Raw genomic sequence first — 22669 nt, 5'->3', positions numbered from 1 at the left:
TGCAATAATCTTTTCAATCATGAGATAAATGAGTTTTTCGAATTTGCACCACTATTATAATACAATCTTATCACGTTTGTCACGGGTAATCATTGTTGACAAGAGCTCACATCAACTTGAATGAAACTGATTTCGTTCGTCTCATTTGCCATGGTAAATTCATAGTCAGTTCTTTTTCGCGTCTCATTCACCCGAGAGTTTTTTTTGAGCTCGCTAGCTAAAAATAGTGCCGAAAGTGTTATGATGAAGCAGCAAAAGTTTATCGTCCTAGGTGCCGGCATAAACGGACTGTCATGTGCATTCCGTCTCTCAGAGCGCTATCCAGAAGCTCTAATAGAAATAATTAGTGAACGGTTCAGTCCCAACACTACCAGCGATGTTGCCGCAGGGCTCTGGGAACCTTATCTAAGCGGAGACACTTCGCAGAAGCTGCTCAGGTGAGCTTGATCTACACGGTGCAGTTCAAATGTCTAGATAACATAATCATCTTTTTGTTGTAGAAAATGGTCCCGGGACACGTATGAATATTTTCATCAATTGTGGAAAAGTGGACGCGCCGATGAATGTGGCATCTCTTTGATACCGCTCATATCGTGTTCTGGGAGTGCCGAGCCGGATGACATCTTTTGGAAGGATTTCGTTTTTAGCTTCCGGGAATTGACCCATCAACGACTAGAGCAGTTGGGACGTGAACATGGAGAAGAGTACAGGTAATGATTAGGGATAGTAGAAATTTAGGATGCCGCAAATTCCGCGAAACTACCTGTATTCTGCGAAATTGGCTAAAAATGACGAAAGTCAATCAAGATATTTTTTGTTTGTAGCTAAATTCAAGGCAATGTTTTTTTTTATGGTGAAGTATATTGAGTCAGGTATGAGCTATTGTATGCAAAAAAAGTAGAAGGGTATGTGCCTAGGGGCACGAATGGAAGCTTGACGTAGGACCGCTAGTGGACGGAACAAATGTGAACATTTAGTTCTTTTAATTGATCAATCATCAATTATCTTAACTCTTTCCGTTTTTTATTTGTAAGTTTATCAAATTTGTAGTATTTATTTCAAAGAAAAAGTTAATGAAGAGAATCCAAGGGACCGTCAACTTTAGTATTTTCGATTCATCTACCCGACTTTAAAATGTGTATTTTGATTTTTTTGTTATATATGAATTTTTAAGTTTTGTGCATTTTGGTATTAAAGTGTATTCAATTCACCCCTCACAGGATTTCCTTCACGCTCGTCTGATTTTACTCTAAAGTGAGTAACTTTGACTCAATTTCGTATTTGTATGCTAAATGTCAAAAACTGAGTAACATTAATTTAACAAAGTGAGTAACATTTACTCTAATTAAATAAATATGGATCTTTACTGTTTTGAGTAAGATCAAATGTAATAAACGTCCGAAAATTTTGAAGTCCTGGGCTGAAAGCAATTTTCCCGAGAAATTCCCACAAAGCGTTCAAAGAGTGAAAGTTTCAGCGTTCTGTGAAACTTGTTTGGACTAGTAACTAGCGTGAGTAGCAGTTGGTGTTTTTTCCTTAGATAAACTTTATTTCAGCCCAAATTTACACAGGTTACGTGAACTTCTGCAACAACTTTTGGTTGTGAACTTCAGAATCCCAAGCTCGATCCAAAGGAAAGTTCACTATGAGAGAATTACAAGTAAGCTTTATGAGAAAATCGGGAAATAGCAATATATTCAAAAAGAAAATAATTTTCAGAAAAAAAATGCTGAGAAACTGATCCGTAAGTTGTGCCATGGAAGCCGCTCAGTCCATTTCGAGATGTTCAATATGTTACATCCCTGGTTACTTCTCGGAATGAAAATAGCACCTGGAGATGATAGCTGCAGTGGCCTTCGGAATCGCTTAATAAGCAGAATTATTATCAATTTGTTAATTAGAGTTTATAATTCTATTGTGATAAAATAAATCATTTTTATTATGCTTCAAAAAAAAATTCGATCAAATAATTTCCTGTCAAAATATAATATTTACAAAACTGAGTAACCTTTACTCAGTTGTGCTAATATTGCGAAAACCGAAACTGAGTAAGTGCTACTCAGATTTTGACAGATTCATACATTACTCAAAAGTGAGTAAACATGGGGTTACTCACTTTAGAGTAGTTCCACTTTTAACGAAAGTGAGTGGAATTTTACTCACTTTAGAGTAAATTTGAACGAGCGTGTTCCGAATTATATGAATCACAAACGAAGTGACAGACGGAGCGGCTCGAAAACTTTGGTGACTACCCGCATAAACGCGAACCATAAATTGACCTTACCTAAAATGGTTAAAAATGGTTTATAATCCCTGCTAAACTTTAACTGAAATGGTTATGGAACTTTACATGAACGTTTAATGATAAAGTTTCAACCTTATGTATTATGGTTTTTTGGAACTGGACCTTACAAATAATGGGTTGTTAAGAACCATTACCATTCCAAATTCTTGTTTTCTCCATACATTTTCAGAAAGAGAACTACATAAGTACGTTTTTACTTATGATTTGAGAACATTAATGGTAATGGTTATGGTAGTCAGTAAGGTCCACGAATGGTTTTGTAACATCGATTAAGGGCACCACAGTGGAAATCTCGAGCCATAGTTCAAACATTTCTCCCAAATCAAAATGAAGCACATATAAGATTAGTTGCAATACCATGTACAAAAAAGGTGTTTAACATTGTTCCCTGAGTAATACCTCAATGAAAACAACAACGAAAGCTTGTCACGCAAGTAGAAGGAGCACTGATGGGTACTTTCTGAAATATTTCAATAGTATAATTCCCTTGCAAACCCAAATAATTTATCTGCGTAAAAAAATAAGAGTGATTTGCGGCAAAACCCGCCAGTATCGCACCCAACGTCAATGCCTATACGTAAGCGTACTACAACGCGGCTTTCAAATAAAGGAGTAACAAGTGTGATACCACAGACAAACAGACATAACACTCGCAAGATGTTCATCGAACAAGCATTTATCGGTCAATTTAAAAGTATCTTAGTTGGTAGTACCGCCACCTGTGGCGCGCATAGTCAATTCCCTTGCGTTTGACGTTTCCACACTACCGCCATCTGTTCAGCGTACTACCCACCACAGTGTACTCAACAGATGGCGGTAATGTTTTAACGACGATGTTTTACAGTGAGAAATATTCAATGTGTTATGTCTGTTTGTCTGTGGTGATACTATCACTTCAGGCTAGAACTTTGGTTCTCTTATGCAATGGTGCATCAGAGAGGGGAAGCTCAGTAATCCTCATCGCATGCTCATGACGCTATTCTGTCACGGCATGAGCCAACGATGCCGGACCTAAGCCAACCGTCTCCAACGCTCCACTATGAAGCATAAGATTAGGCCCGCCCACCAACGTCCAGGTTAAAAAACTAGCCAAGGGGAGGGTTATACACAAAATCAACTTTGTTCAAATCAAAACAAAAAAACTAACCCATCTGGTAGTGGATGATGGCACAAGCTTCCAAGAAAATTCTATTACAGTGAACCACATTATTTTAATGGATTTCTTCGCCAGTTTGTCGTCTGTCACTTCGTTTGTGATATGAATGGAGCGGGGCGGAAAGTATCGTTTGTGCTGAATATGTAAAAAAGGAGGGACTTCGAGAGATTGAACTCGTGAGAGCTAATTTTCTCACAAATTTGATTTTATTGGCTTTCTGGGGACTGAATATACACCCAAAGCGAATTATTCCCACTTCTCTCAAATTCTATATGGATTTTTAACACTTCCTACCAGCGTGTTCTGGAAAATGGTCGGACGATGATTAATCTCACCAATACATTCGGGCCTACAATTCCACACCTTCTATAGGCCTTTTTAATAGAAACTAAACGATCGATTCAACCTCTGGTGGTGAATAGGAGAACGTCAAAAAGAGTGTTGTGAGCATAAATTTTTGCCTTGAGACATAGGAAGCGGAACACTTTTTTACTTTTCCTGATAAATTGATTCATCTGAGATGCTGCAAAACTTAATCTACAGTTGAAAAATTTAATTCTGTAACGTTTTGGAAAAGATCCTGCTGGTGTTCACGAATATTTTTGTTGAGAAAAATGAAAAATTAGAAAAGTGCCTTAGTGGTTATGATCTTCCGGATTTCTTGTGTGTGAATAGTTAAGGTGCAAATCAGTTCAGATTTGTGGAAAATCGTACAATAAGACAATTACCGATGGAAATTGGCAAGATTTTGAATGAAAAATGCTGTTATTTGCGTTGGGGAAAATACTTATTCTGATGTAAACAAACGGTTTGGTTGACGTTTCTTCTCGAACTCGCGTGGCGCACTCTACGTTGGTGGTACATTGAAAAGGCGTATAGAGACCGGGTTGAGCTACCTGCTTGCGAAAACTGATGACCTTGACAAATGTCCAAATAATACTCTTAAAAAAATTTATGGTGGTCCTGAAAAAGACCGTTTTCTAGTGATGGTTGAGTAATGCTGAGCTGAGCAAGACGAGCTACTGATTCTGATCCTAGCCTAGCGGTGGGACTTCTTCCTCCTTCTCTATGGTTGCTCATATGAGCTCTGCAGCTCGCTGCTTGCAAGCAGCTTTTCGTTGTTGTTGTTGTTGAAAGCACTCCTGCTGCTGCTGCTGCTGCTACAACTGCTGCTGCTAGACTGGACACCACCACTTACGGAGATTGAATGAGCACCGTTCAGTGGGACTGCATCGAATTCGACTTTTAAGTCTGTGTTAGGGAATGTGCTGTTTTCAGACATTCGGTGATAATTTTGATCACCATTGCAACAGTTGAACATTTGGTATTTTTCAAAAGTGACCTATTGAAAATTAACTAAGTGTTCATTTTAGCAGATTGGTAGATAAATTTTAAATCGTTTGGCTTGTTTAGAATTGAAATCTATCTGCTATTGGTCGAAACCTGACCTCTTTTCGTAATGCTGTGCATTTTGGTTTTTTGAAATTGCGTGGATTCTATAGATCCTGTGGAGATCTATCTAGCCCTGATGTATGTGTTGGTAGAGTGAAAAATGTAAACTTTGCGGGAGACGATGGCTTAACACTCGAAAGCAATTTTGTGAAATATGAAGTAAAACAAATCCTAGCTAGTTCTGCATGATGATTTTGTTTGATTTTATTTATTTGTAAAGTCGCCAGGAAATACCAGCTGGCGATTTGTTTTTTATGATAACTCCTTACTTGAAAACAGGCAAAAACTCACAAACAGGCTGCTTTTTCATGGTATACAGTGTGATAATTCAATAATCAATAAATTATCTCAACATTTAGTGGCAAACCATTCATAAATTTTGGTAACACACAAAAGTTCTATAATCCACATTAAATTTCATATGTAAGCGCCGATTGAAGCAATCTTTTCGACGTCACTACAAGGGTGATTGATTAAACGAAAGAAACGAATCGTGCGGAATGAAAGCCGAGGAAAAACTAATTGCACCAATATATTTAGGCCTTCAATTCCACACCTTCTATAGACAGGTTGAGCCTTGATAGCTAGCTGCTTGCGGGAACTGATGACCTTGACCAATGTCCAAATAATACTATTTAACAAATTTTTGGTGTACCTGAAAAGGACCGTTTTGTAGTGATGGCTGAGTAATTCTGAGCTGGGTGTTCAACACGGATGTGGCTGTCGAGCTGTATGTCGTTTGGAGCGAGGGTGACACGCTTGGCATAGATGACCGACCCGCAGAGACTCACGAAGAGCTACTGATTCCGATCCATAGCTTAGCGGTGCAGCTTCTTGCTCCTTTGATGGTTGCTTAAGTGGGCTCTGCAGCTCGCTGCTTGCAGGCAGCCTTTCGTTGTTAAAATTTTCAACGCCACACGCCGAAAGCACTGCTACTCCTGCTTCTAATTTCGACGACCGAACACCACCACACAGTGGTGTGGTCGTTGCCCAGACAACCAGAATGTACGTATATTTAAAGTTGTTTCTGTGATATACAAATATATATACAAACAAACAAATCATATAGAATGCAAAAAAAAGGCCTATACCTACAAAAGTGGAGGCCATATACGTGCAAATTTTAATTTCTTTTTAAACGAGTTGATTTGACATTATATACGATTCAATCTGTAATAACAAATTCAATTTGAAAATTTAATTTGTGATACAGCACGATGAAAAAAATATTCGTCGTACATAAGTCGGAAATTTGCATTCTATACGATTTAACTTAAACATAATGCGATGTATGTCATACTTATATGCGATGTTGACTTAAACTGTAGTTATTTACGATACTTTCTGTACATTGTTATACGACTTCTGGTTGTCTGGGTGGGAGCGTGTGGTTCTGAGTATGGCGATGAGTGTGCATAATATTACGGAATTCCATACTCCCTATTCGCACGCACCAGAGGATCGAAGGCGAATGCCACTTCGACTTGTTTCGTCTACTTACTACTCTCTGACGACTGTGCTGGGGGAGCAGCATATACATGTAGGTAATTGGTGGATTTGCTAGTTAATTCGACGCTTTTGGACAATGCTGGACACTTACCAGTTTTTCAATAGTTTCTTGTTAAAAATCAACATTCGGAAGCATGCGTAGCCATATTTCTGATCGATTGGTGATAAAATTATTGAAATTGAACCAAGGACAGCTGAGTTATTAACGTTCAAAATCTTTCTTAATTTGTTACATGTTCCATTTTCGGTTTTCACAAAGTGTACCCCCATATAGAAATCAAATTACGTAGTCCTACGTAAAAAAAAAACTTACGTTGTCAGTACCTTGGATCAATTTGACTCCAAATTCAAATTGTCATATCTCAGCGAAGGTTCAACGGATTTTTGAAATTTCAAATGCTTTGTAAAGTAAATTAAATGTGCGTACAGTTCAAAGTTTATTTTAGAAGGTGGATCTCTCATAGGGAGGGGTCATTGTAAAAATATACCCTTGAAGTGGCATATTTTGATGATAGAGTTGCTTATATCACGATATCCCAACCAAATGGGATGTTGCTTCCTTCTACAAAAATATTCAAGAGTACAAAGTCTTAAAAACTATGGATAGTGCATGAAATAATTGACTCACTAGATGCCGCAAAAAAAAAAACAAAATGTTCATGTTCCGCCATCTTATATACACATTATATAACGCTATCTACAGATCCTATGATGATGAATGGTTCCCGTCTTCATTACCTTTATTCAAATGGACAAGACCTTTCCTAAGGTAAAAAGTTTAGTTCAGAATGCACTCACCAGGCAGCGCTGATGTTCATTTTGAATTATTTGCCATAACTTAACACCTTGACTAGATAGAAGGTTCCGTACTCTGTAAAGTTCTTCAGATGGATAAGACCTATATTATGATAGAGAGTTCAACTCAGAATTAACTCACCAGGCAGCGCTGGTGTGACATTCATGTTTCATTGTTTGCCCTAATTTAACATATGGACTAGATAGAAGGTTTCCGTCTTCGGTAAATTTGGTCAGATGGACAAGACCTATCATAAACTAAGGCTAAAGCCTTGATGTCCTCGCTGTCCGAAGAAATCGTCTCCACTCTACTCGATCCATGGCCACACGTCGCCAGCCTCGTAGTCTGCGAAGGGTCCGCAGGTTGCTTTCTACTTGTTCGATCCACTCTGCCCGCTGCGCGCCTCTTCTTGTTCCTGTTGGGTCCGTTCATAATCACCTCCACGAGCATAGTCCAGGTCTCGTGGCCGTAGAGGATCACCGGTCTAATCAACGTCTTGTAGGTAGTCAACTTCGTGCGGCGGCGGCTTTTATTCGACAGGAGCGTCCTCCGGAGTTTAAAGTAGGCGCGATTCCCTGCCATAATGCGTCTTTGAATTTCTCTACTGGTATCATTTTGAGCGCTCACCAGTGAGCAGAAATACACGAACTCGTCGCCGTCAATCTGAACTCGGGGTGGGAGGTTAACATTCCCAAGTAACATTTTAAGTTTTATGAAATACTACAAAGCAACTATAAAACAACATTCATAAAACTCTGGTCAAGACTATTTTGTCATTAATGCATCCACCAAAACCTCATTAAGACTAGAATATGTCCACCCTGGAGAAGGTTTTGAAGGGTGTATTCTCGAAGCTCTTCAAGATTGATTTACTGCAAAAGGTTGTATGACGAACGCATTGAGAACCATTTGAAAGCTACAACAAAAGTTATTTAGCAACAATAAAAACCCTTTCCGAGCCATTTTCCCTAGCCGCTTGCTAAATCCACTAGGAAAGCATAAATCAAGATAGAAAAGGATTTATAAATCCGATCTTATCAAAATAATTAAAATAGAAACTGATGGTATAAAAATCTTGTTGAATATTCAAATTTATTACAATAGTTCTCATTACGTGGCCTAGTTTTAAGTGCCTTATTAAATTTTATGTGAAATGTACGTGAAAACATCGAAAAAAATTCGCCCGCCTTCGTAGAACGTCGGTTGGACTAATTATTTTACATTGCAAAAAAAAAAAAAAAATTCTTCAGATCGAGGTAGGCCTTGCTAAATTTTCCAAAAATATAGTTATATCCAAGGAACTATAGATTGAAAATCAAAGATTGTAAAAAACAAGCAAACTAATTGTAACATGGCGGTGGCATAAAAGTTGATTTGCATGGGTCATTTGTGAAAAAGTTGTTTTGCTTTCAAGAAATCCTTAACAAATTCATAAGGTTTTTTAAAATGGCTTTTATGAAGAAAACTTGCAGCCTGAATTGTATTTATCTAAAGCCATTTTGCTTGATCCCAACCCGTTCAGATTTATGGCAGCATTTATGGAGGCAAAGTTGCCTGCAAACATTTAAACGTCAAAGTTTGTTTATCTTTCGATATTTAGTTGCGCTGTGCGATCCAGGGTTCTTCCAGGCACTTTTCTCCAGATGGGAGCAGTTACTCAGATAGTTTGCGATACTGTTTTGCAACATTTCATTTCGAACCGAAAACAGATCCCCTTCTTCCGGATGGTTACAGAATTGCGCCATCCAACGATCCAGGGATGTACGCTTGAATGAAATTTTCGAAGATTTGATTCTTTCGCCGAATAAAATCGCTGCTATGGATCGGAAACCAGCTAATCTCCGCTAACTAACAGTTTCAGTGGTTTGCTGTCGGTTGTTATTTCGATTGTTATTTATTCGCATCAAGATCTGGAGAAAGCTGGTATGTTTTTCAAATTTCGACAATGTTTTATGAATTCGAGGGCCCGCTCACTTTACTCTTCTCCACCAGATGGTCAGTCGTTGATGATGTCTAAAGAAGTAAATTTGGCTGAAATCGACTTGAAAATTTCATCCTACTTCGTCTATCCTTCGAGATTTCCTTGTCATAAATTTGGCTTTTATTATTTAACTATGAGGAACCATCTTTTAAGCTCAAGTTGTAAACAGAGTAATTGCGGAGTTTATGATGCACTTTAAAAAGCAACAATAAATGCTTTTTGCTCTAATGCAAAACCTAATGGTTTTATGGTTGCATTTATAATGATAGAACACGTTTATAAAGTATTTTATCAAGACATTAATAAACAATTGCTAATGACGTTTATACTTGAATTACAGAGCAGTTTTAAGGAGGGATTGAGAACATTTTTAAATTTATTTTTAAAACAAGACAGTTTTTGACTTTCTTCCCAGACTAAAAAAGGTTTTTAAAACAGCAAAAAGCTGAATTACTAAGCAGGAATGTTTTACACTTTGAAATGTTGTATTTATACTAAATGGTCTGTTCATTGCCGTCATAAAACCATCATAAATCAGAGTGGATGCCAAATGGTTACTGTTTTGTATACTTGGGGTCTTCCCTAGAACCTCTTCCTCTCATGTATTTTTTCTTCGATGCGTTGATGGCAAGTCCAATCCGCCTAGCTTCTGCCTTCAGTCTGATGTACGTTTCCGCCATCGTCTCAAAGTTCTGTGCCATGATTTCGATGTCATCGGCGAAGCCAAGAAGCTAGATGGACTTCCTGAAGACCGTGCAACTCGGATAGATCCCAGCTCTTCTTATCACACCTTCTATCGCGATGTTAAATAGCAGACACGAAAGTCCATCACCTTGCCGTAATCCCATTCGAGATTAATTGTTTTTTAAATGTGGATCCACTGAAACTTGTACAATGAGAATGGAATGTCATTCCCAACACCATTCAGTTGATTCATTGTGCAATTTTACTGGTTCTGATGAATCACGGAGTAGCAACCATTTGATATGAGCAGTCACTCTAAGCTAAGCGATCAATTCTGACGATTTGTTTGATCGTGTCCTTGCTCTCGGCCTGGGGTATCATCGTAAATTTTCCCTCGACTTCGGCGAATAGGTACCAACATTGTAAAATAGAACGATGACTTTAAATGCCACTACTGATCTACACTGCGACTGATCGATGTCTTTCCAATTTGGGAGACAATGACTTGTCCGCATTTGTCCATCTCTTGCCTAGTATCCTTCCAAACACTCAAATTCTTGATTATTGCAGGATGCACACCTTCAGATATGTATGCTAAAGAACGCATCCATAGTGATTCTTAAAATGGATGCATTTCGACCTCATCCAACCTGGCAAGCATCAATGATAACGTCCAATTCATTGGAATCTTTCCTACTCATTCTAGGTCAGGAGTGGAATTCATCACGTTTACATGCGAACCGACGAAGCTGATGCAATCGTACACCGATGCACTCGCGTCACGTGGCGTAACATTTCGCCACCGAAAGATTGGCTGTTTCCAAGAGCTCGCCCAAGAATTCCCATCGCACTCGCTCGTTGTAATCAACTGTCTAGGAATAGGTTCGGGTGCAATTCTGAACGATAGTCAAATTGAACCCAGTCGCGGACAGGTACGACGCGTCGAGGCACCATGGCTGTTTCATGTTTTCATCAACGATTCGGCGTATGTTATTCCGAATACCGGTAGCGTTACGATGGGCGGTACGAAGCAAGTGGGTGACTATGAACTCCAATCCAGGGAACGGAATGCAGATACGATAAATCGGGCTTGCTGCGGGTTGATACCTGCATTGGAACGGGCACCGATAAAGGGCAATTTTGTAGGATTGAGACCACTAAGGCAAGCCGTTCGATTGGAGGTGGAATGGTTTCAAACAGGTATGAGCAAACGCTAGAATTATTGAGCAGCAGAGGCGCAACTTTATGTTTTTGTTCATAACAGAACGTGGCGATCGTTTTCCGATGATACACAATTACGGTCACGGGGGCAGTGGCATCACACTTTCTTGGGGGTGCGCTGGAGAAGTTCTGAATCTGGTGCAGGAAGTTATCTGCGAGGACGGTCCGTCCAGGAGTAAATCAAAGCTGTAGGATGCTCGCTGCTTGTGTCAACATTGTAAAGATGTCTGCTTGATTGTGTTGCTGTAATATGAATAATACCGCCACAATTCAACTTGTTGTAACCCCCTGGAGATAGAGAAAATATAAATAGAAAATATTTGCAAGACTGAACATTTCCCTTTACAATTGAGAATAATAGTAGGTTCCAAGATAGTAGATTGAGGTGTGTGTGCTTTGTTCGGGAGGTATTACTACAGATAGGAGCAATACTTCGAGAGCGCACGATGGGAAGGATGCTGATAAGGATGGGATGGGAGATTATTTAAATTTGCACACCGAAGACGGCATAAATTTCAGTTCGCGTTCGGTTATCAATGAGACTAGTCGGACTGAGTTGTTCCATTATAAACACAAGTTCACACTGTAACCCTCAACGTTTTCCGGGTCGTCTAAGTAATGAAGCAGATCGTGGTTCTCGGAGCCGGAGTCAACGGACTAAGTGCTGCCGTTCAGTTGGCTGAATTTTACTATAATGTGGCCAAGGTGACGCTGATCTCGGAAGATATAACGCCCAACACCACCGGGGACGTTTCGGCCGGTCTATGGGGCCCTTACTACTGTGGCAAGACGCCAGACCACAAGATTGTGTAAGTATCGAATGGAAATGGGTCGCAGAGGGTAGTCACAATTAGCCCTTTTCCGCCCAGAGTGTTTTGGCATAATCAATTTTAAAAACCAATATCTCTGGAGTGCCTTGAGATATTGGCCTGAATTTTCTTCGGATAATAGAAGAACTAGTACATAGGGGAAATGGCTCTAATGTTGGCCTATGGATCTAATATTGGGCCCATCGCTAAAAATCTGCTATTTAGAAATTTTATCTAGATGAACGCGTCATTGGGGCGGTACTGATGGATGTTTTTGGTCACTATTAAAAATTTAGTCGATTGCTGAATTTATGTATGGGCCCAAATTAAGGGCATTTAGGCCGACATTACATCCATTTCCCCTACTATGTTATAATATTTTTACATAAATCGGTTGAAATTTCAGAAAAATAGGAGTAAGAGGGGCATAGTGAGCATCCCGTGCCCCAGCTTGGACTTCTGGCCGTTCGGAACAAATTTATTGGTTTTAGGATCAATATCATGATATTGAACCTACTACCAGTTGATTTGTTTCAAGCAGCTAGAGATTCAGGGCCAAACTGCGGGATGCTCACTATGCCCCACCTGTTCACTATGCCTCTCCTCCCCCTATAGCCGAGGATATAGCTCACAATGTCAAAAAAGGCATGGTACATTAGAGTAACCATGGGCGTTACTCGTTACTCGAAGAGTTAGTAACAGATTTGTGGGAAATTTAATATTTCACTAAATTCGCTTTGGCTTCATTGTGACCAGGAGAAGAATGACAAAATTCTAATTAAAATTTATGGAAGCACGGTGGTTTGTCATGCGAAGCAATGGGCAAATGGTGTGTAAAATTTCAGAGAACCTCTAAGAAGAATAATTCATTTAAGTATTCTGAGCACATCCCAGTTGTGCATATAGCTAGTGAAAGATTTCGTTTTTGGGCGACTGCTTGCTTTCGCCTTGATCTGTACCTAGCAAATTCATGTCGACTTGCTAAATTTCTTTGTTAAAGGAAAGGCTCCCCTACCATGTTCGGTGGGTGATGTTCTGTCGGATTCCAATCTAGCGCTTGCTTACAGAATTTGAAAAAAAAAAACTCAACATTGGTATTTCCCTTTACCAAGCAGACCATTATTCCATACTGGAGAAAACAACATCCTGTGAGCGGTGGGGCTGGGGGGATTTGTTAGTCTCTTCGTTGTTGCTAACTATATTATTATTTCGACCCCTGCGTTGCTTACGTTCTCGAAACGTGCTCAACTTTTTGACTCACCTCTGGTACTCTCTTCGGTCCCAAGCCCGAAACATAGGAAAATCCACGAACCCCTCATTTTATCTGTCAAACTTATAGCATTCCCCAACAAACAATTTGAGTTGATCAACAGCTGATTAAGCTATTTTTAGCTGAAGAAGCTTGTTTTTGCCTGAATAAGCTCTTATTCAACATTCAATGTATGTTGAGTCGTTTATTATTCAGTTCCAACCTGGATCGGGTATCAAGATTGGGTCTGCTTCTTTTCTGACAAACGTCAATTTGCTCGTTTTGTTTTAAAACCTAGCTCCGGTTGGTAACTCTAAGACCAGGCATCAAAATTATCTGATAAATGGTGATAATATCATCTATCAGATAGAGGCCTATCACAGTGATAGGTTTCTATCTGATAGATTCTCTCTCAGTCTATCATGATAGAACCCCTATCCCATCTTTGATACTATCATGATAGAAAAAATGATAGATAGACTCAATGATGGAAACAATATCATTTCCTTTAGCTATCATGATATATGGTCCATCTGATAGTTGAACTATCACATGATAGAGATAGGGATTCTTTCTGTATCAATGATAGTTCGAAATAATATATTTTATAATGGACAACGAACAATTCACCTCCCAAATGGTCAAAATAAAAAACATTCCAATCCGAATCAATATTTATATTTCGGACCGGGGACGAAGTGTAGATGCCGGAAATTGATTTCTGTCCTTACAGTATGGGTATATTAAGAACGATGATGACGTCTAAATACCGGAAAATCAATGTTCGCCATCATTTTTAAATCCAAGATGGTGACTTCCGGTTACGTTATAATTGTGAAATATTGTTGAATCAAATACCCTTCAATATGGGTATTTTCAGAATCGTGGTTACGTCTCGAATCCGGAAATCGATGTCCGACGCCATTTTGAAATCCAATATTATGTGGCGGTGGCGGCTCCTGGTTAAAATAAAATCTGGGAAACATTATCAAATACCCTTCAATATGGGTATTTTCGGAATCGTGGTTACGTGTTTCCCAGATTTTAGGATACCCAGAAGCCGCCATCTTGGATTTCAAAATGGCGTCGGACATCGATTTACGGTCTCTATACGTCACCACGATTCCGAAAATACCCATATTGAAGGGTATTTGATAATGTTTCCCAGATTTTATTATAACCAGAAGCCGCCATCTTGGATTTCAAAATGGCGTCGGATATCGATTTCCGGTCTCTATACGTCACCACGATTCCGAAAATATCCATATGTTTTGTGTAGTTTGTTGTACAAGTTTGGCAGATTCTTATCTGATACAAACCATTTTTCCCACTATGCCAGGTTTTTCGGTATGCATGATAATAGAAAATGATAGAGATGAAACAGTTTTCCAAAAATGTGATGGAGATACTATACGTCGTTTAATTGATAATGATAATATCACAAACGTTTTCTCAAAAGATAGGGATGGATAATAACTTCTCCATCATTGATAGGTTCTCTGCTGATAACATCACTCTCACTCCTATCAATGATAGGGATAATACCCTCTATGATCTATCTATCATTTTTTCTATCACTGATAGTATCATTGATAGAAGCAGTTGTGATAGGGATAGAGATAGCATGAGCATGAGCATGATTGACCGCCCACGGTTGCTAATCTGTTATTGCCAGACCAGCTGTAATTACACAGAGAACCAATAGACGATGCTTGGGACTAGCAATCATCCTCAATGTGTAAAAACTGGTGATCTCAAACTAGGCAATACCAGCGCCGGCCGCGCCCGAACACAGGTCAAGAAAGGAAGGGATAGGAATGTGTTGACGTGACACTCACTTTGATGGAAGCCGAGAACACCTTTGCACTTCCACGAGGAATCACTGGGATATTGGGTAGTAGGGTTGGGTTTACAGTTGTGATAGGGATAGAGATAGGTGATAAAGATAGGTGTGAAAATGATAATTGATAGGGATAATTTGGATGCCTGTCTAAGACTAGTAGGTCCCGAAGAAACGTGCTCAACTTTTTGGCTCAGCTCTGCTACTATCTTCGGTCTCAAGCTAATCGATTCACCCCTCGAAACATAGGAAAATCCACTAACCCCTCATTTTATCTGTCAAAATTTCGTAGCGAATCAAAACAAACATAGTGTAGTACTAGAATTTCAACTAGAATGGGGTTCGTTAATCGATTTGCTTGGGACCAATAGGCTAGTCAAGTAGTGAGCCAGCCGGCGCCGGGGGTGTAGTGGTAAGCGTGACTGCTTTCTAACACCCCAATGGGTCTGGGTTCAATCCCAGCCGAGGTCGGTGGGATTTTTCTGAGGCATAAAAATCTCTGGTCACGTCTTCCTTCGGAAGGGAAGTAAAGCCGTTGGTCCCGGCCCATGTGTGTTGAATAGGTGCGATATCCTACGCAGGTGTGGAAGCTGCCTTCCTGCACATTCGATTGCCGTCAATGGATGGCAGTCGATGTCCGTCGGTGATTGGCACTAGATTGCGGAACAGAGACCGACGTTAAATAAAGGAAAAAAGAAGAAGAAGAAGAAGAAGAAGTAATGAGCCAATTTAAAATCGATAGTTTCCACCGGTTGGTAGAAATTTACGGTAGCAGCACTGAAGGGAACGCTGTAGGCTCAAGGATGTACCGTTTAAAATCCGCACACACACAAAATTTATTCTCAAAATTCGAGTTTTTATCCGATTAGCAGCAAATTTTTTGGGAGTAAAAAGAAACAATTAATGTTAGTTTGGGCATCATTAATTTAATTTATTTCGCCTATATATATGAATGCACCAACCTTACATTCTTCACCACTTTAGGTCGTTTTAGAAGATGCTCCTTCATAATGGCCAAGAATTTTAATTCGGCGCACTTCCGGAGTGTTTGGAGGGTTCAGATCTTTCAGCACGAAATCGACATCATTTGCCTTATACCACTCTAGCACGTCCTTCGTGTAGTGGCATGATGCCAAATCTGGCCAGAAAATCGTAGGACCGCAGGAGAGGGAGAAGCCGCTTTTGGAGACACTCTTTCAAATGCACTTGTCCATTCAAGGTGCTTGCGGTAGTAAAGGTATACTCCGATTTCCGCAAGTACAAATCGCTTGCTAAATTAAGAACTTCTTGGCGAACTTCAACATCTTCTGTGTCCGGAGGTTCCCGGGAACATCACACTTATCCTTGGCAGTCACATACAGGTTTCCTGGAATCTGGTTGAAGTCCGCCTTCACATATGTCTCGTCAGCCATTACGCAGCAGTGTGGTTTCGTTAACTTCTGGTCGTACAACTTCCGGGCCCGGCTTTTTGCGACCGTATTCTGTTTCTCGTCACGGTTTGGGGACTTCTGAACCTTAAACGAACGAAGTCCAGCTCGCGTTTTGGTATTCTGCACGAAAGTCTTGCTCACATGCAACTTTTTAGCCACATCTTGTACTGAGACGTTCGGTTTCCGTTTTAAGGTCCCAACCACGCATTTGTGATCGTTATCTGGCGGCTTTTTTTTCCCGGATCTTCGCTTTTGATCAACAGTCAGACGTTCTTCGAACCGTTTTATTATACCAGACACCGTGGAATTCACGATTCCCAACTTTTTTTTTCCGATGGCACGATCCGGCAGGTCCTTATTCTCAAAGTACTCGTGCAGAACTTTTTCGCGAAGGCACTGTTCTTTCGTCACCATTTTGAAAACTTTTGCGCACAGGATGAAATCAACGCACAGAGTGTAAACAATACACATTAAAATATGTCTACGCAAAATTTCTATTAATTTTACCCAACGGATCAAAAGTTAGAGCAATTTGAGTATGTACGGATTTTAAACGGTACACCCTTTAATGCAGCGTATTTCAATCTATGGGTATGGTACACCCATAGAGGTAACTCTAAGTCCAGAAGGTCCCGAAGAAACGTGCTCAACTTTTTGGCTCAACTCTGGTACTCTCTTCAGTCCCAAGCTAATCGATGCACCCCTCGAAACATATGAAAATCCACGGATCCCTGATTTTATCTGTCAAACTTACATAGCGAATCAAAACAAACATAGTGTAGTACTAGAATTTCGACTAGAATGGGGTACTTTAATCGATGTACTTGGGACCGATAGGCTAGTCCAGTGCCACCTTTCTGCTCAATCTGGAAGAGGAATTGCTGAAGGTGATGATTCCGGCGAAGAAGCTCTCAGAGGTTTTCGATGTCGGAATAGATTATGCCAAGAAGGAGGTGCCCAAGCTAAAACGTTCGGTTTTGCAATCGGGTTGGAGTTCCGGGAAAATTCGATAGTAGTACCTGAACCAATGAAATTCGGTTTAAAATTGTAAGTTAATTAGGTTGAGTGGAAGCAATAAAAATTCCGTGTGATTGTGCCGTGAAAAGTAGTTCGGTATTGTTCTCAAACTCATTTGAACTTACATTTTTTTTATGTTATGTTACAAAAATCGAAAACCATTTATTCCATCTACTACAAAACTACTCTTGTACTTAATTCTAATTTAAACGGAAATCTCACTTCAAATTTACACACGTCGCATCGGTGGTAAGGCCACAGTTGTTACCCTTCACCGCCATCAAAACATATCCATCGTTGCCCCAGTAGATAAACCAGGTGTTCTTGATTAGCCAGTAATCTTCTCCTTTGAGTTTTCCTTATCCAACCGCCACCACTGCATGATCCAATCCATCCAAATTGTTCTTGCATTCCGGTTAGTAGTACACTCCATTTGCGTAGTAGTTGAAATACTTGTGACCCTCATCGATAGCAATCGACAGCCCTCGGAAGCCTACATTTCGAATTTAAATGTGAACCGAGAAGTGAATTGCTGGTCGGAGTTCCTCTAGTATATTCAATTAGAGTATGTTTTTGAAATACACAGTCAAACAGCACGTAGTGTTGTGAACAACTTCAATGACAGCTGTCCAGCAGTGCTCCCTCTTTATTTAATGAACAATGCAATGTCTACGAGATTGTGCCGAAGGTGTGCCGATGGATGTGCCATCTTGCCCTACATAAGGTCCGACAAACGTTTAAAAACATCCTCGATGTTATCCCTTAACTCTTAACTCTGATACGCAAAGGTTAATGGCTATACAGAAAAAAATTGTTGCATATTACATCCAAACTGCTGCAACCAGGTCAATCCATCGGTTGTGTAATATATCGTTATACGATGTACATCGCTTTTGCGGACAAAATTACATTCATTGATGTAATATTGTATCTGATTTTTGCAATTACATCATTATTTCATACATCAGCTTGAATTACATTGATCGATATTACATTTTTTTGCTGTTTATACAGTTAACTCTCCCTTACTCGATAAATATTAAAGAGATCATCGTATTTATGAGGTTTTAGGAAATTAATATGGGAAGCGTGGTCAAAGTAGCCTGGATTCATCAGGGTGTCGACTCAAAGTCGAAAAAAAATTTTCTTGACTTTCCTGACTTTCCAGCCGGTTTTCAGAAAAATTCCAGTCCTCAAAACTCCGTTATTTTAACCTAAGAAGCTACAATGTGATGTGCTTTATTATACCGTAGTGCAAATTAAGGCCTAGAGGGCTATAAATACATATTTTAATATAAGAATGAATAACTACTGCTCACAACTAGGCTCACTATTCATTACTAAGTAATAATATGAATATTTAATCAATGTCACCAAGCTCTCAATATGTGTTCATAATTCCACAGCCAAATAAAAATCAACCCAGAAACGATCCTTTCTCTTAACATATAAATTATTGTAAAATAACAGAGCAGTGATTATTCTTGTGTGACTTTGGCAACCGAACCTGAGGATGCACTGCTCATTCATAAGTCAGTAAGTTTTCGTACTTTCTGAAACTCCATATGACAACCGCAGACATGGCAAAATAATTCAAGTTTAATTATCATTAACATTTTATTCTCTCAGTGAGTTCACATTACAACGAGAAATTACAAGTTGAATATGTGTTTATGTTCGGCTTACTTTTAAAAACGTTTATCATTTGAGCAGAACAAATTTTCTCCTGCAAACTCTCGGCTTCTTTTTGAGCATCTTCCAATAACTTTCTTCGCTTATTCTCGAGATGCTTCGCTACTGCTTCTCTCTGGCGTTTCAACAATTGCGCTTTGTCGGAATCGAGAGCTTCTTTCATACGACGATCCTTGTCTACATGGAAAGCGAATGCGAATTTCGAACTCGCTGGATAAGTTCATTCTGTAGATTTGAAAACAAACTTCAAATCTCCGCGTACATCGTACGGGTTAGGCAAAAGGTGTGCGTTTGACTTTGTACTGTCGCATTAATGGCCCTTCGCTCATTTTCAACTTCTATTCAATTTTCATACTTCTGTACTCTAACGGAACTATCTGCCTACCCTCTTCTATAATCATTCTCTAGCTTATAAATTATCGCACTAAAGCTTCATATTAGATAGCATTTCCAACTAACTCCCAACATTTGTAAGTTTTCCAACCCGCCTGCATGAGTAACACCATCATAGATCTGACGTCGCGCTACGACTGAAGACCCAAACGAAATGTGAGCGGAAGCGGAACGGAAACGGCAAGTTTGACAATTGTCACAAATGACATCAAGATGTCTAACCGCAGTCGATTTGATTCTAACGAGTCGCGCCTTTTCCCATATCATTGCTTGCAAAATAATAACCCAATGCAGGTCAATTGAATATACCTAAATGAATTAGTTGCAATGATAGTTAGTATGAACAGTAATGACAGTATTGCATAGGAACGTGGATAGATCACCTTTTCGTGATACGTTACGGGATGTAAGATCTACCACCGATTGTTAGTTCTGACTTCTTCAAACTAGGGGAACAGGATTTTTCAGTAATCAAAGGAACACATCTTAGTCCTTGTTACTTGTTATGCCATGTTGATAGTGAAAAGACTCGGCTTTGTCACGGAGGATGATCTTGAAACAAGGAAAAAATGAGTTAGTTAGCCTTCAGCTATGTGATTCCTAATCTTCTATTCGTTGTTCTCTAGTGTGAAGTGTCGTTATCGATGTCATTGCTTAACTTTGTTGCCTTTGGAAGGTGCTCTCACTCTTCGAAGGGTATAAGTTTTTGAAATGCGGAACTGTTCGGTAAAAGTTTAAAAATCTGTGGAAAATTTATTAATGAGAAAATTTGTTCTGAACTTGAACATACTTAGTTCTGTTAACCCCATTTAATGATAGAAAATAAAATTGGTCGATTTCATTGATTCCTTACGGATAACGGTCATTTGAAATTTAACCGACTTTTTCAGTAATTCAAAAACCCTGTAAAAAAATACTGACTCCTGTAAAAAAATCTTAGTGTGAAGGCAAGAATGACAAAAGTATGTTCAGTTGATCATCGCTTCTTGAATCACTGAGAGTATCTTTTAAGTCTTCGTATTCTGATTCCACCGTTTCAGTGAACAATCTTGTCGTGGCTGTTTTCAACTCGCTTCAGTTATTAGCCACATCTTGCCAATAATCCGCCGATTGGCCACTTCCTTCTACATCGTGCCTTGCACTACTTTTGGTCCGCTAAATCACAACTGGCATTACTAGTGTACATATTTCAAAATGTAAAGATACAGACAAGCCCTAGGACCTGGTTGCAGTTAAGCAATCCTCAAGGTTATGTCAATGCCCAGGAATTTCACCGTGGTGGTCTTGTGGTGAAAAGTCGAGAAGTGCCTTCCATCAATCAAAACGTGATCGATTTTTGATTTATTTGGAGAATCTGCAGGCATGTGAAAAGCATTTCTATTAGACCTGGTGAACTTCGAGGACATATTCTGAACGCTTCAGGCGAGAGTCCGGGAAAATATGTGCTGGTTTAGTGGCAAGTTCGGGATGACTTTTGATAGGTGTTTCGACGTACCCAGTGTTAAAAGGGCGTTTGCGAGAGCTGCTTAAGTATGATTGACGCTCTTTTAACGTTATCAATCCAACGTCTGTTGTTACAAAATAGATACAAAATTGAATAAGCTATGCTTCAACACAATGTAATCAAAGGCTTATCAGAGGTAAAAAATGAGCACGATGCCCGAACATTGCCGGTACATCAAAAAATCAAGCGCCTATTTGACCTTTATTTATTCTCCATTCCAGGAAATGGTCAGCCGACACTCATGTATTCTTCCACCAGCTGTGGAAAAATGGTCTAGCGGCGCGGATAGGAATCAGTCTGCAACCCTGCACACGACTGACCACGGATCCGAAGGGCTATCCGGAACCATCCTGGAAGGATATCGTTTTCGGTTGCGTTAAACTTTCCCAGAAGGAGCTGGATCGGTTAAGCTATGAACACGGACGACCCTACACGGGGGGATACCACTTTGCGACCTTCACATGCCAACCGGTGGGACTGCTGCCGTATCTGTTCAATCGGTTCATCAACGTGGGAGGTAGATTCATGCAGGCAAAGGTGGACAACATCGACAGTATTTTGAGCAACAGGAACGTGGATTTGATTGTGAACTGCACCGGACTGGGATCGATGGCCATGTTGGGTGATAAAGAAATGTTGCCCATACGGGGACAAATTGCGAGGGTCTGTGCACCGTGGATATTCGAGGTCGTACTGGATGATAGCGACGATGGAAACTACGTGATTCCGAAGTGAGTGGCGTCCGTGGTGAACTTGCGTCGGAGTTATTTATTAACGACAATAATGTATCGATACTTTTGTAGTACTGAGACGGTGATATTGGGTGGGACCCATCAGATGAACGATTTCAACCGGAACGTCAGCAAAGAGGACAGTAAATTTATCTTCGACGGATGTGAACGGATGCTGCCGAGTCTGAAGAATGCTTCGTTGGTGAAAGAACAGGTCGATTTGCGACCTGGACGAAGCACAGTGCGGCTAGAACTGGAACACTACAAAAAAGGTAAGGAAAATTCCACTGTTTGTGTGACTGTTGTTGACTGACTGATAGTAGTTGATGCAAAGGGATTGCATTTGCACGAGACACCTCGTAGCAACGAGATGCATAGATTAGGCATGTAAACAGTAACGAGTGCAATGGGAGATAAGCGGTCTAGTGGGAAGGGGTGGCACAGGAAGGCGACGAGATGGGGTCACAGCAATGACCTCGATCCTCACGATTGAAAATACATATTGTTATTCTGGGCTATCAGTAGTGTTATGAAATCACTGGCTTTGCGGGGGGATCCGGGCTAGAATGTGAAGCTATTTATAAATCGTTGCATTCTCGGAAGAGATTTCTCAACACAGGCGAAGTATCTAACTAGCTCAATGTCATTCTTTCAGGTAACCAAACTGTGCCGATCATCCACAACTACGGTCACGGCGGATGTGGCGTAACGTTATTCTGGGGTTGCGGCGCAGAAGTCTTAGAGCTAAGTCAAAGTCTTGAATTGGACGTCGACCCGAAATCCAAACTGTAAAAAAACGGCAGTCCGAGAAGGAGTGTTCGGATTCATTCGACCAGCCCAGCTTTTGATTAGTGCGTTTCATACAAATACACATTTATATTCCGTGATAGTATAATATGT

At 40.0% G+C, this 22669-nt stretch overlaps 2 protein-coding genes across 2 annotated transcripts; both read left to right on the top strand.

The window, feature by feature from the left end:
• The first annotated feature begins 223 nt into the window (after positions 1-223).
• On the top strand, positions 224-11333 carry LOC135702031 (D-amino-acid oxidase-like). Its single transcript, XM_065223001.1, has 4 exons — positions 224-437; positions 501-710; positions 10590-11083; positions 11148-11333. Exons 1-4 carry the CDS (start codon positions 241-243, stop codon positions 11294-11296), a joined length of 1050 nt encoding a protein of 349 aa, XP_065079073.1. The 5' UTR covers positions 224-240; the 3' UTR covers positions 11297-11333.
• A 367-nt stretch (positions 11334-11700) lies between these two features.
• LOC135702032 (D-amino-acid oxidase-like) lies at positions 11701-22561 on the top strand. Its single transcript, XM_065223002.1, has 4 exons — positions 11701-11913; positions 21260-21769; positions 21842-22041; positions 22425-22561. Exons 1-4 carry the CDS (start codon positions 11723-11725, stop codon positions 22559-22561), a joined length of 1038 nt encoding a protein of 345 aa, XP_065079074.1. The 5' UTR covers positions 11701-11722.
• Positions 22562-22669: the final 108 nt, after the last annotated feature.

Source organism: Ochlerotatus camptorhynchus, unplaced genomic scaffold (assembly GCF_037179485.1).
Source record: "Ochlerotatus camptorhynchus isolate MF236.1 unplaced genomic scaffold, CSIRO-AGI_Acam_v1.1 ptg000182l, whole genome shotgun sequence".
In the NCBI taxonomy this organism is placed as follows: domain Eukaryota; kingdom Metazoa; phylum Arthropoda; class Insecta; order Diptera; family Culicidae; genus Ochlerotatus; species Ochlerotatus camptorhynchus.
The sequence above is the reverse complement of the archived record's forward strand: the minus strand, read 5'-3'. Positions and strand labels throughout refer to the sequence as shown.